Source organism: Eimeria acervulina, genomic scaffold, assembly GCF_000499425.1.
Source record: "Eimeria acervulina Houghton genomic scaffold, Eah_scaff603, whole genome shotgun sequence".
NCBI lineage: Eukaryota > Apicomplexa > Conoidasida > Eucoccidiorida > Eimeriidae > Eimeria > Eimeria acervulina.
In genome coordinates this window covers 5,581-18,364 of record NW_013549696.1, presented here as the reverse complement: position 1 = coordinate 18,364, position 12,784 = coordinate 5,581, and the positions used below count along the sequence as shown (strand labels likewise).

Sequence of the window (12,784 nt, the reverse complement as noted above, 5' to 3'; positions counted from 1 at the left end):
GCTGCTGTTGCTGCTGCTGCTGCTGCTGCTGCTGTTGCTGCTGCTGCTGCTGTTGCTGCTGCTGTTGCTGCCCGTTCCACCGCTGGGAGGCCTTTCGTACAGCCATACTGACCTGCCTTTGCTGCTGCTGCTGCCGCTGCTCTCTAAAAACCTGCAGCAGCAGCAACTCCAGGCGCTGCCGCTGTGGCTGCTGATGCTGCTGCTGCTGCTAATGGTGGAGGGTGGTGTGCTGCTGCTGCGTCTTACAGAGCTGCTGCAGCCTTTGCTTCTTAGCCTTTCGCTGCTGCTGCACCGCCTCCTGGTGCTGCTGCTTTTGCTGCTGCTGCTGCTGCTGCTGCAGCGCAGGCCCATGCTTCCGCAGCAAGTGAGGGCCTGGTTGTTTGCTGCTGCTGCTCCTGCTGCTGCTGCTGCTGCTTGTGCTGCTCCTCCAAAAGCCTTCTCTGACTGCTGCTGCTCGTTCCGAAGCCGCTGCTGCTGCTGCTGCTGTTGCTGTTGCTGCTGCTGCTGCCGCTGCTGGAGAAGGTTTCGCAGCTGCCACTGCAGCACAACTTCACAGGCGCAGCATCCAGCAAGAGCAGCAGCAGCAGCCGCAGCAGCAGGTCGCTGCTGAACAGCAGCAAGAGCTTCTTGGTGTAGGAGACCTTCGTTTGCTGCTGCATGCGCGGAGGAGATCCCCGTAGCAGCAGCAGCAGCTACAGCAGCAGCAGCAGCAGCAGCAGCTACCCACTGCGTCTGAGGTGTATATACACCTGAAGCTGCAGCGTCTACTCGCGATAAACAAATGGGGCAGCCAGGCAATCGCCAAAGAGCAGAAATCTGAAGAAAAATAAAACAAATTAAATTAAATTAAATTAAATTAATTAAATTAATTAAAATAAAATAAATTAAATTAAACATCTTAATACGGCGAAAAATATTTATTTTACCTCCCTGCGGTATTCTTGGCTGTCGTTTACAGCAGCAGAAGACACACCAGACCCTGTCTCCTCGTTTGCTGCTGCTGCTGCTGCTGTTGCTGCTGCTGTTGCTGTTGCTGCTGCTGCAGCAAACAGGGAGACTGATGACAGCACCACAGCTGAGAGGCCCCACGCCTCCCACTGGCCGCATCGAAACCCTAAAACTCTCCACAACTCCAGCTGCTGCTGCTGCTGCTGCTGCTGCTGCTGCTGGTGACGGCCTCCTGCTGCTGCTGCTGCTGCTGCTGCTGGGACGAGGGTGTGGGGCCCCACACCCGAAATTTGTTTAACAAATTCAGCGGCGGCTGTCTGCGTCTTCCATTTGCACAACACCGCATGCAGAGCACCTCCCCTTACCCTCTGCTGCTGCTGCTGCTGCTGCTGCTGCTGCTGCTGCTGCTGCTGCTGCTCTAGCAGCGTGGGCAGGAGCCAGACTGCAGCAAGGTCATCTAGGAGGTTGCAGCAGAAGAGCTGCAGCAGCAGCAAGAACCTCAAGGCAGCGCATTCAGGTACAGCTAAAATTAAACTGCAGCAATTAAATACATCTCTTTGCTTCTCGCTGCTGCCGCATAAACTGTTATTAAACAATGTACAGCCAGGAAGACTCAGGCTGAGGGCCCCCTCTGCCGCTGCTCTTATACCAGCGCAAAGGCTTGACTTGTTGCTGCTGCTGCTGTTGCTGCTGCTGCTGCTGCTGTTGCTGCTGCTACTGGTGGTGGCTCCATTTCCAGGGATATGTGCAGCAGCAGCTGCAGCTGGTTCTGCTGCTGATGCTGCTGCTGATGCTGTTGCTGCTGCTGATGCTGTTGCTGCTGCTGCTGCTGCTGCTGGCGTGGATTTTGCCTGCAGCAGATGCCCCCTTACGCCGCACAGCAGTTGCAACCGGACCCGCTTCTTGCTGCTCCTGCTGTTGCTGTTGCTGCTGCTGCTGCAGCTGCTGCTGCTGCTCGTCCTAGAGGGAGAGGTCTTTCTGGGTCTCCGCAGCGGGGCCCCGGTGTCCCCGCTCGTTGTTGCTGCTGCTGCTTCTGGCTGCTGCAGCAGCAGCAAGCTGCTGCTGAGGATTTGTAAGGGGGGAACGAAGAGGTGCAGCACCAAGCGGGAGGAAGCGGAGTTTCTGCTGTCCGGTGTACGTACACCGCCGGTCATTGGCGTGCTGCTGCTGCTGCTGCCGCTGTTGTTGTTGTTGTTGTTGTTGTTGTTGTTGCTGCTGCTGTTGCTGCTGCTGCTGCTGCTGCTGCTGCTGTTGCTGCTGCTGCTGTTGCTGCTGCTGCTGCTGCTGCTGCTGGAGCGGTTAGGGTGTAAGGGTGTGTGTTTCTGGTGTCTCTGTTGCTGTTGTCGCTGCTGCTGCTGTTGCTGCTGCTGCTGCTGATGCCACAACAGATGCTGCTGCTTGTGCAGTGTGCTCAGCCTGCTGCTGCAGCTGGGGGCCCCTACGAAGACGGCAGCAGGGGGCCCCCCAGTTGCTGCAGCTGGTGAAAGGGGCCCCGAGCCTGCTGCTGCCAGGTGTCTTCTAGGGCCAGCAGCAACAGCAGCAGCAACAGCAACAACAATAATAGCAGCAGCAACAGCAGCAGCACGATCTGTTGCTGCTGCTGCAGCAACAGATGCGACAGCAGTCGGCAGCAGCAGCCAGGAGAGAGGAGAAGGCTTAGATAAAAGAAAGGATTCTACGGTGTATATACACCCCAAAATATAACAATTTATTTGTGTAGCATCCCTGTGCATGCGCTGCTGCTGCTGCTGCTGCTGCTGTTGCTGTTGCTGCTGTTGCTGCGGCTACTGCTACGAACCCGTGCGGAGCAGCAGCAACAGAAGCAACAGAAGCAGCAGCAGCAGCAGCAGCAGTTTGATCTTCTGGTTGTATATATTTTATTTAAATATAAATATATAAATAATTAATTTATATTTTCTGCTTTATTTCTTCACCTTTACATTTAACTACTCTTCATCGGCATGCAGGGGGCCCCCCTTTCCTGGGGCCCCTCTTCTTGTTTTTCTTTAGGGGCCCCTGTCTCCTATAGCAGCTCTTCTGTCTCTTTTTCTTTTAAACCTTCTTTATTCTCTTTAGCTTCTCATACACTGTGGGGCCCCACAAGAGCTGCTGCTGCTGCCTCAGGGGGGCCCCTGGGGGCCCCCCAGGGCCCCCTATCTTCTCGCTTAGCTTTTCAGTCTTCTTTTAAAACACCAAAGGACAAACAAACATTTTCAACAACCCCTAAATATTTCTACTCTAATAAACCCATTGAGGGGGCCCCTAGGGGCCCCCTTGGGGGCCCCCGGGGGGCCCCCCTTCCGCCTGTACGATTTAGAGGACAAATCCTTGTTGTACAGACACCAGAAGAAGCAGTCAATGCATGCGAAGCACTAATTGCTGCATGCAAAAGCAGCAGTAGCACCAGCAACAGCAGCAGCAGCAGCAGCAGCAGCAGCAGCAGCAGCAGGTCTTCATTGCTGGACGGGCATTTATTATTAGGCTATGATACTGAGCACCCTCCTCTACCGAAGTACATGAAAAAGAATATTAAAAGTGTGCCTCTTAGCATTATGCAGCTGGGGGCCCCCGGCGTTGTTGCGATATTTTTATTAAATAAATTACTCGGCTTACCTCAATGTGCAGCAGATATACTGTCAAACCCTAATATATTAAAAGCAACTCAAGGTGCTGCAGCAGAGCACAAACATCTCTTGCTAGAATTTGGTGTTCAGCCTTCATCTTTCTTTTGTCTACATCGGGCTTCTCTCCTCCTTTCTCGCTTAAACTTACACACACCAAGGGGGCCCCCAAGGGGGCCCCCAGAAGGGTACTCAGGGGGGCCCCTAGGGGGGACCCCAAAAGGGTACTCAGGGGGGCCTCAAGGGGGCCCCCATGTGGGGGCGGTGGGGGGCCCCCCAACTGGGTACTGGGGGGCCCCCCCTAGTAGTACCCTGTTAAGGGGGGCCCCTCGGGGTATGTCTCTGCAAGCTTTATGTGCGGTGTATCTGCAAGAGACATTAGAAAAGAAGCAGCAAACAAGTGAGTGGGGTGTAGAGCTAACAAAAGAACAACTTGAGTATGCTGCAGCAGATGCAGACAGCAGCAGAAGGGTCTTTATATCGCTATTCTCGTCTTTAGGTTTACAGCGCATGCAAACATTATATAAACTCTTAGGGCCCCTTTATAATGGGGGCGAGGCCCTTGCTGCTGTCTTTGCTGCGCTGCAGCAAACTGAAACAAACAAAGACAAAAAATAATTTATTTATATTAATATTATTTTATTTTAATAAATTTATATTATTTTTAATACGCAATAATACTAATAACAGTAATGTTAATAAATAAATAAATAAATAATAAATAATAATAATCAAAATAATAGTAAATAAGAAATACTAAGGGGTGGGCATCAGACAGAAACAACAAAGAAAAACAAATAATATTATAATATTATAATAAAGTAATATTATAATAAAATAATATAATAATAAAATAATATAATAATAATAATTAAATAATATAATTATAATGTTTAAATAGTAATGAACGAAGAATAGAGCAGAGAGACACAGAGACACAAAGGAGAAAACAAAACAAATATACAAAACCCTAAACCCTAAACCCTAAACCACGCGATAATCCCTGCTACAAGCCCTCAGCAGCGCTGCAGCGCTGCTAGGGTTTAGGGTTTAGGGTTTAGGGTTTATATGAGGGGTGCGCAGTACAGCTGGGGTGTCTCTGTTAGCTTTGGAGTGTACGTACATCTGCTGTAGATATAAATGAAAACAAAATAAAAATATAAAAATAAAATATAAAAATAATATAAACCCGCTAAACAAATGAGGCCTTCTACCGCCACGCAAACTCTAAGCAGCGGCAGCAGCAGCAGCAGTAACAGCAGCAGCAGTAACAGCAGCAGCAGCAGTAACAGCAGCAGCAGTAACAGCAGCAGCAGCAGCAGCAGCAACAGCAACAGCAGAAAGAGGGTGTGTAAACCCGCGCGAAGAATAACAGCAAAATAGTAAGAGGTTCTCAAAGGTGTCCTCTAGAGCTGCTGCTGCAGTTTGCTGCTGCAGCGGTAGCAGCTGCTGCTGCTGTAGCCGGTGCTGCTGCTGCTGCAGCTTGCCGGTACAGCTGCAGCTGCCGCTACTGTCGCTGCTGCTGCTGCTTCTGTTGCAGTTTGCAGCTACAGCAGCAGCTGCTGTTGCTGCTGTAACCGGTGCTGCTGCTGCTAATACAGCAGCAGCTGCTGCGGTTGCCGGTGCTGCTTCTTCTGCAGTTTGCTAATACAGCAGCAGCAGTTTGCTGCTGCTGTAGTAGCTTGCAGGCGCATCGCGGTTTGCTGCTGTTTGATGCTGTTCACTGCACCAGCATGAGAATTGCTGCTGCAGGGGGAGGGGCTGCTGCCGCTGCTGCTATAGCAGCAGCACAATCTACAGCAGCAGCAACTGCAGCAGCAGCAGATAGTCCCTTAATAGCAGCGGCAAGGCACCAAATCTGGTTGATAAAAATATAGCAGCAGCAGCAACTCCTGCTGTTCATGTTGCTGCTGCTGTTGCTGCTGCTGTTGCTGCTGCTGGTGCTGCTGTTGGTGCTGCTGCTGTTGCTGCTGCTGTTGCTGCTGCAGCCCGCTGCTGGGTACTGTGTGCTGCGGGTGGCGGATAGCAGGCATCCAATAAAAGGTTTTTTTGTTGCTGCATTTGCGGTTGCTGATGAATATGCAGCTGCTGCTGCATTTGCTGCTGCTGCTGCTGCTGCTGCATTTGCTGCTGCTGCTGCTGCTGCGCTTGCTGCTGTTGCTGCTGCGGCAGTAGCACTATACAAACTATTAGTTGAAGGCTGCTTCGCATTTTGGCTTGGCCTTTTTCTTCCTCTATATAGGTTGTAGGGTTTAGGGTTTAGGGTTTAGGGTTTAGGGTTTAGGGTTTAGGGTACAAATTCAAGTCGCTGGCCTTTGTCTGTGGGGTCGCACTCTGCCAGCTCAACAGCATGAAGGCTTGCCTTTGTAGGATTAGAGAAGATACGAAGACATAAACCCTCAGTTGCTTCTCCTGCTACAGTTGCTGCTGCTCCTGCTGCTGCTCCTACTGCTACTCCTGCTGCTGCTGCTGGCTTGCCTGCTGCTGCAGTCTGTTGGGATCCGTCCTCTGCAGAGTCTGCTGCTGCTGCTGCTGCTGCTGCTGCTTCTTCTTTGTCCTTTGCTGCTTTATATCCATCTTTCGTTGCTGCTGCTTTTGCTGCTCCTGCAGATGCATCTTTTGCTGCAGCAGGATCGGCGTCTCCTTGGGTTGCTGCTGCTGCTTTGGCTGCTGCTGCTTTATTTTCTTTTGCTGCTGCTGCTTCATTTTCTTTTGCTGCTGCTGCTTTATTTTCTTTTGCTGCTGCTGCTTCTTCTTCTTCATTTGCTGCTGCTGCTTTATTTTCTTTTGCTGCTGCTGCTTTTTCTTCTTCATTTGCTGCTGCTTCTTCTTCTTCATTTGCTGGTGGTTCTTCGTCTTCATATGCTGCTTCTTCATCTTCTTCTTCATATGCTGCTGCTGCTGCTGCTGCTGCTGCTTCTTCGTCTTCAATTGTTGCTGCTGCAGACAAATCCAGCTGTATCTGTCCTGTTTGAGGATAAAGCTTCCATCGCAATGATATATTTGCTGCGGTGTATGTGCAGCTCAGCTGCAGCACCAGTCGCTTCTTCGTGTCTCCTGCTATACACGAAGTAAACCCTTTCTGTCCGACGAAAAACTTCCCAGTAGATCCATCAAATAAAAACGCCTACGCAATAATACAATTTTAAGCAGCAGCAGCAGCAGCAACAGCAGCAGCAGAAGCAGCAGCAGCAGGAACAGGAATAGGAACAGCAGGAATTAGAGCAGCAGGAATAGTAGGAGTGGGAGCAGCAGCAGCAGCAGCAGCAACAGCAATAGCAGCACCAACAGCAACAACAGCAGCCAGAACAACAACAAAAGCAGCAGCAGCAGCAGCACCAACAACAGCAAGAGCAGCAACAACAACAGCAGCAGCAAGAGCAGCAACAAAGAGCACCAGCACCAACACCTGCACCAGCAGCACGAGCAGCAGCAGGAGCAGGATGAGCAGCAGCAGCAGCAGCAGCAGCACCAGCAGCAGCAGCACGAGCAGCAGCAGCAGCAGCAGCAGCAGGTTGAGCCTACCTGAGTGCCGTGTGCGAAGTGGCAGGGAAAGGCGCCTAGGGGCCCTCTGTCTCTCTGCATTGTGTCGAGACAGCTATTAAGGTCCTTTCTTAAGACCGCTCCTGTTGCTGCTGCATGCAGCGGGGGGGCCTCTAACTCAGGATAGACATTTTGTAAGTACCACATGAAAGACTTGCACTTCAGGTGTCTCCTCAGCGCTTTTTGCTTCGACAAATCCCCAATAAATGAAGCAGATAACGGCGGTGTCGTCAGCAATACATACTTCACAAACTCGTCCATCCATACAAATGCTGCTCTTTGTTTATTTCGCGATATTTCGTCCCCTGACACTGCATATACTTGCCCTAATCAAACAAATACAATATATATATATATATATATTATATATATATATATATTATATTATATATATTATATTTGTTTGTTTGTTTGTTTGTTTGTTTATTTGTTTGCGTTAATATTCTGAGTTGTATATTTATTTATTTGTTTTGTTAATTTATTTATTCATCTAGATATATCTTTATATGTATTATATGCATGCATATTATATATATTATATTATATGTATTATATATATTTAGATTATATATATTATATATGTTGCTGCTCTTTGTTCGTCTCTTGTGGTTTATCTTTTTATCTCTTTGTCGTTTCTTCACTGTCTTTATACTGTCTATTCTCCAACTGGGGTTTAGGGTTTAGGGTTTAGGTTTTAGGGTCTTGAGCGTGGGGCGTAGGGTTTATTTTTTATCGTTTATTCATTCTTGTTTAGGGTTCAAGGTTTAGGGTTTAGTTAGGGTTTAGGGTTTAGTTAGGGTTTAGGGTTTAGGGTTTAGGGTTTAGGGTTTAGGGTTTAGGGTTTAGGGTTTACCTTTCCAGTATTTGTCTGAGCGGAAGATGTGGGCGACTTTGCTGCAGGTTAAAACTTCGAGGGCTCCTCCGCACATCCACACCTAAATAAAAATAAAATAAATATAAAAATAAAGTTTATAAACAATCATTTATTGTTTATTATTGAGTATTATTTATATTATTTTAATATCAAAATATATATTAAGTGTTATATATATATAATCATGCATGTACACCGGAAGGAAGAAAAAAAATAAAGTTTTAATGAATAACATATAAATATATATATAAATATATATATTATATAAATATGTAATATAAATATATATTATGTTTGTATATACAAAAAATATATATTAGGAGCAGCAGCAATAATAGCAGCAGCAATGACAGCAGCAACAGCCGCAGCAACAGCAGCAACAACAGCAACAAGAGCAGCAAGAACAACAAGAGCAGCAGCAGCAACAGCAACAGCAACAGCAGCAGCAGCAGCAGCAACAGCAGCAGCAGCAGCACCTTAAAGGAGAGCTCGAATTCTTCTCCGCCGTAGAGACGCATTTCTTCATCATAGCCGCCGAGGGTCTCCCACCTAAAGAGACAGCAGCAGCAGCAGCAGCAGCAGCAGCAATAATAATAATAACAGCAGCAGCAGCAGCAATAACAGCAGCAGTAGCAGCAAAAACAACAGCAGCAGCAGACAAAAAGTAGAGACAAAAGAGACAAAAGAGAGACAGCTAAACGAGACGCAAAGAATATATAAAACGGACAAACAGAGACGAGAGACAAACAATAAAACAGAAAAGAGAGACAATAAAATATATCAAAAAGAGACAAAGTAGAGACAGCAAAGAGACATAAATAGACATAAAAGAGACAAAGGAGACAGACATAAAAGAGAGACTAAAGACAGACAATGAGAGACAATAAAAGAGAGACAAAAGAGAGACAAAGTAGAGACATAAAAGAGACAAAAGAGAGATAAAGTAGAGACATAAAAGAGACAAAAGAGAGACAAAGTAGAGACACAAAAGAGACAAAAGAGAGACAAAGTAGAGACATAAAAGAGACAAAAGAGAGACAAAGTAGAGACATAAAAGAGAGGTAAAAGAGACAATGAAAGAGACAATAAAAAAGAGACAAAAGAGACAATAAAAGACAAAAAGGAGACAAAAGACAGACACAAAGGAGACATAAACGAGACAAAAGAGACAATGAAAGAGAGACAATAAAAGAGACAATGAGAGGGAGACAAAAGGGAGACAAAAGAGACAATGAAAGAGAGACAAAAGAGACAATAAAAGAGACAATGAAAGAGAGATAAAAGAGACAATAAAAGAGACAATGAAAGAGAGACGAAAGAGACAATAAAAGAGACAATAAAGGAGACAATAAAAGAGACAAAAGAGAGAATAAAAGAGACAATGAAAGAGAGACAAAAGAGAGAGAATAAAAGAGACAATAAAAGAGACAATAAAAGAGACAATAAGAGACAGAAAGAAGTGTAATAGGCTCACCAATCTCTTTTGATTGCAAATATACCGCCAGGCATGATAGGACTGTAGAGGGGCTCAGTTTGTTTTTTGTTCTTGTTAATTATTCTGTTCTTAATTTCGTCGTCTCTGTGCATATGTCCTAGGTTCCAGGAGAAGGCTAGTGTATCAATGCCGCCGTTTTTAACTTCAAATGTCTCTGCGTCTATAGAAGCAACGCGAGGCATAACTGCTGCTTTTGCTGCTACTGACAAACGCTGCAGCAGAGGCTCAACCCAGTGCGGCAGCACTTCTATATGCGAATCTAAAAATACAAGTACATCCCCGCTTGCTATTGCTGCTCCTGCAGCACGCGCACCCTAAACATCACCACAAGCAGCAGCAGCAGAAGCAGCAGCAATAATAATAGCAGCAGCGGAAGCAATAGCAACACCAGCAGCACCATATAACCCCCAGCAACAGCAACACCCAAAGCAGCAGCAGCACCCCCACAAGCAACAGCCACAACAGCCGCAGCAGCAACAGCAGCAACAGTAGCAACAGCAGCAACAGCAGCAGCAGCAGCAGCAGCAGCAGGATACCATGAGCCCTCTTCTTTGCGGGAGGTGGAGGAGCTTCGTCTTGGGGACAGCGCGAGTAATATATTCTTCGAGCTGTTCATACAGCCAAGGATGTGTATCTTTGTCAGAGTTATCGTTAACTAATATTATTTCCTTTAAAAAGCGAGGCGGCGTGCGGTTTAAGACAGAGTGCAGGGATCTCAGCAGAGCAGACAGCAGCTCGTTATGCAGCACTATTATTACAGAAGCTCGCAGCAGCAAAGGTGAAGATAAACCCTCTTCTCCTCCTGCTGCTGCTGCTGCTTCTGCTGCTGCTGTTGCTGCTGCAAACTCCTCACGCTGCGCTGCGCATGCAGCAGAGTCAAACGATGGGATCGGGCGATCCAAGCTCAGCGTATCGCTCAACGCAGAATTAAAACAATATCCTGAACAGACCAGCACAAACTGTGGGGTTTGCTGCTGCTGCTGCTGCTGCTGCTGCTGCTGCTGCTGCTTTGTTGCCCCCCATGCATGCACACAGCAACAGCAGCAGCAACAAAAACAACACCAGCAGCAGCACCACCACCATCATCATCAACACCAGCAGCAGCAGCACCACCACCACCACCAGCAGCAACAGCAGCAAGAGCAGCAGCAGCAGCACGAGCAGCAGCATGAGCAGCAGCAGCAGCATGAGCAGCAGCATGAGCAGCAGCAGCATGAGCAGCAGGAGCATTACCTTCATAGGATCTTTGTAAGTCTTGAGTAGTTTGATGCGTCAAAGGAGGCGAAGGCATCCACAGTCGAAGGCCGTTCTCATCTTCACCGACTCGGCCGTGCAGCCGCTCACTTGTTGTCCCAGTAAACACCTGCAGCATTATATATAAATATAAATATAAATATAAATATATATAATCTATTTAAATAGATATATATATTTATTTAAATGTATGTTTAAATGTATTTCTAGTTATTTATATACGTGCGTGTTTAAATATACATTTGTATGGTTTTATTTATATTTATTTATATTTATATATTTATATATTTATATACTTATATATTTATTTATTTATTTATTTATTTATTTTTCAGTGATAGTGTTGGGTACTTATCAATAGAGAGATTGTCAATGAACAAAGACATTATTATACAATCAAAAGAGTAAATAGATGCATTAAATAAATAAATAAATAAATAAATAAATAAATAAATAAATAAATAAATAAATATTTGTTTAGATAAGGAATACGCAAGAAGACAGCAGATGATAGATAAAAAACTTTATTTTTAGCGCAATGTTTATCTTTCGTGTAGAGATATTAAAAAAAAAGAGACAAAGAGACAGAGATAAAGGAGATGATAGCCACACAAACAAACAGCAGCAGCAGCAGCAACAGCAGCAGCAGCAGCAGCAACAACAACAACAAGAACAACAGACGCACTTCTTCTGTTCTCTTGGTTTTGTATAGGAATGCAGGTTTACCCTTGACGAGCACTTCTTCTTTTTGCGGTTTTAACTCTTTTATATCTTTTTTAATGTTGTTCATAAATCTGAAGACGCTGTTGCTGCTGGCAGCCCGTCTAAAATATCCCTCTGCTGCTTCAGTCTCAGCTGTCTCTTCAATTACAAATAATAAAGAAGTACTGACAAAAAGAAATACACATAACAAACCCAAACACACTCCAGCACTAAACAGCAGCAGCAACCGCTTCATTGCATGCCCCACACCACTATCCCCGCCTATAATAGGGGCCCCTATAGGGGCCCCTGGGGGCCCCCCAGAGGGGCCCCCAAGGGGCCCCACAGGGGGGCCCCCAACGGGTACCCCACATACTGCTGCTTCTTTCGCTTTTAATGCAGCACGCTGTACAGGAGATGTTGAAGGGGGGCCCCCAGGGGACCCCCCGTGGGCCCCACCAGGTGTACCCCTAGGGGACCCCACAGTAATCTTAGAGGAAGGGGGGGCCCCAGATGGAGACCCTGAAGTATCTGATGAGTCTCTTGGTGAAGAAGGATGTCTACGTCTTTGTAATGACATATCTTCTTGTTTATTTGTTTGTCTTTTAGGGGGCATGATTACGGTAGAGTGATTAAAAGAAATGAGAGGGGTTCATAGATAGCAGATACACCAAAAGGGGCATCCAGGAGGTTAATATACACCCAAGAAGGATATATGGGATCGGGATCGGGGATCGGGGAACGAAGGATCGGGATCGGGATCGTCTTTCGGCTAGCGGTGGGGGCCCTCCTTTATATGCTACAAAGAAGGGGGGGTGTAGGAGGGCTTAAATGAAGAACCACCGGCAATAAAATAAATAATAAACATAAACCAAACGGTATTTATATAATTTTATCCTCCTATCTGCTGCTGCTTGCAGAGGTAGCTGGCAGCTGTGAACAAAAATAGAAGATATAGGAAGAGAGAGACGTAGGAGGCAGAAAGGCGGAGGTTTCGGAGGTTTTGTTGGTGTAATTAAGTATAAAATACCAAATAAAAACAAATAAAATATATAAATATATATATATAACCGCAAAAATGCATGCACAGACATTCATATATTCAGCTAAGGGCCCCCTCCTACCCGTCCGCTGTCTCGTGTAGGGTGTATGTGCATACACCGCAGCTTCTAGTAAACTATCTTTATTAAATAAACCATGAATTTAAATTATTTTTCGTATTTAATTATTGTTTTTATAGCCTTAAAGACTTCGTCTGCTGCTGGGTGTGTTTGCTGCTGCTGTCTTCTCTCCATCTCTCTCTCTCTCTCTCTCTCTCTCTCTCTCTCTCTCTCTCTCTCTCTCTCA

At 46.3% G+C, this 12,784-nt stretch overlaps 2 protein-coding genes across 2 annotated transcripts in view; both read right to left on the bottom strand.

The window, feature by feature from the left end:
* Window positions 1-2,102, bottom strand: part of EAH_00044160 (hypothetical protein, conserved) — a gene marked incomplete at both ends in the record, with an annotated part of 3,630 nt that extends 1,528 nt beyond the window's left edge. The window contains 2 exons of the mRNA XM_013394879.1: window positions 109-537; window positions 927-2,102. Of these exons, the coding sequence (XP_013250333.1) occupies window positions 109-537; window positions 927-2,102 (1,605 nt within the window). The remainder of the gene's footprint in view (window positions 1-108; window positions 538-926) is intronic.
* A 3,754-nt stretch (window positions 2,103-5,856) lies between these two features.
* On the bottom strand, window positions 5,857-12,017 carry EAH_00044150 (UDP-N-acetyl-D-galactosamine:polypeptide N-acetylgalactosaminyltransferase T1, putative; the record flags this gene model as incomplete). Its single annotated transcript, XM_013394878.1, has 8 exons — window positions 5,857-6,696; window positions 7,095-7,423; window positions 7,966-8,047; window positions 8,463-8,535; window positions 9,461-9,795; window positions 10,018-10,421; window positions 10,715-10,844; window positions 11,805-12,017. 8 exons carry the CDS (start codon window positions 12,015-12,017, stop codon window positions 5,857-5,859), a joined length of 2,406 nt encoding a protein of 801 aa, XP_013250332.1.
* Between the last annotated feature and the right edge of the window lie 767 nt (window positions 12,018-12,784).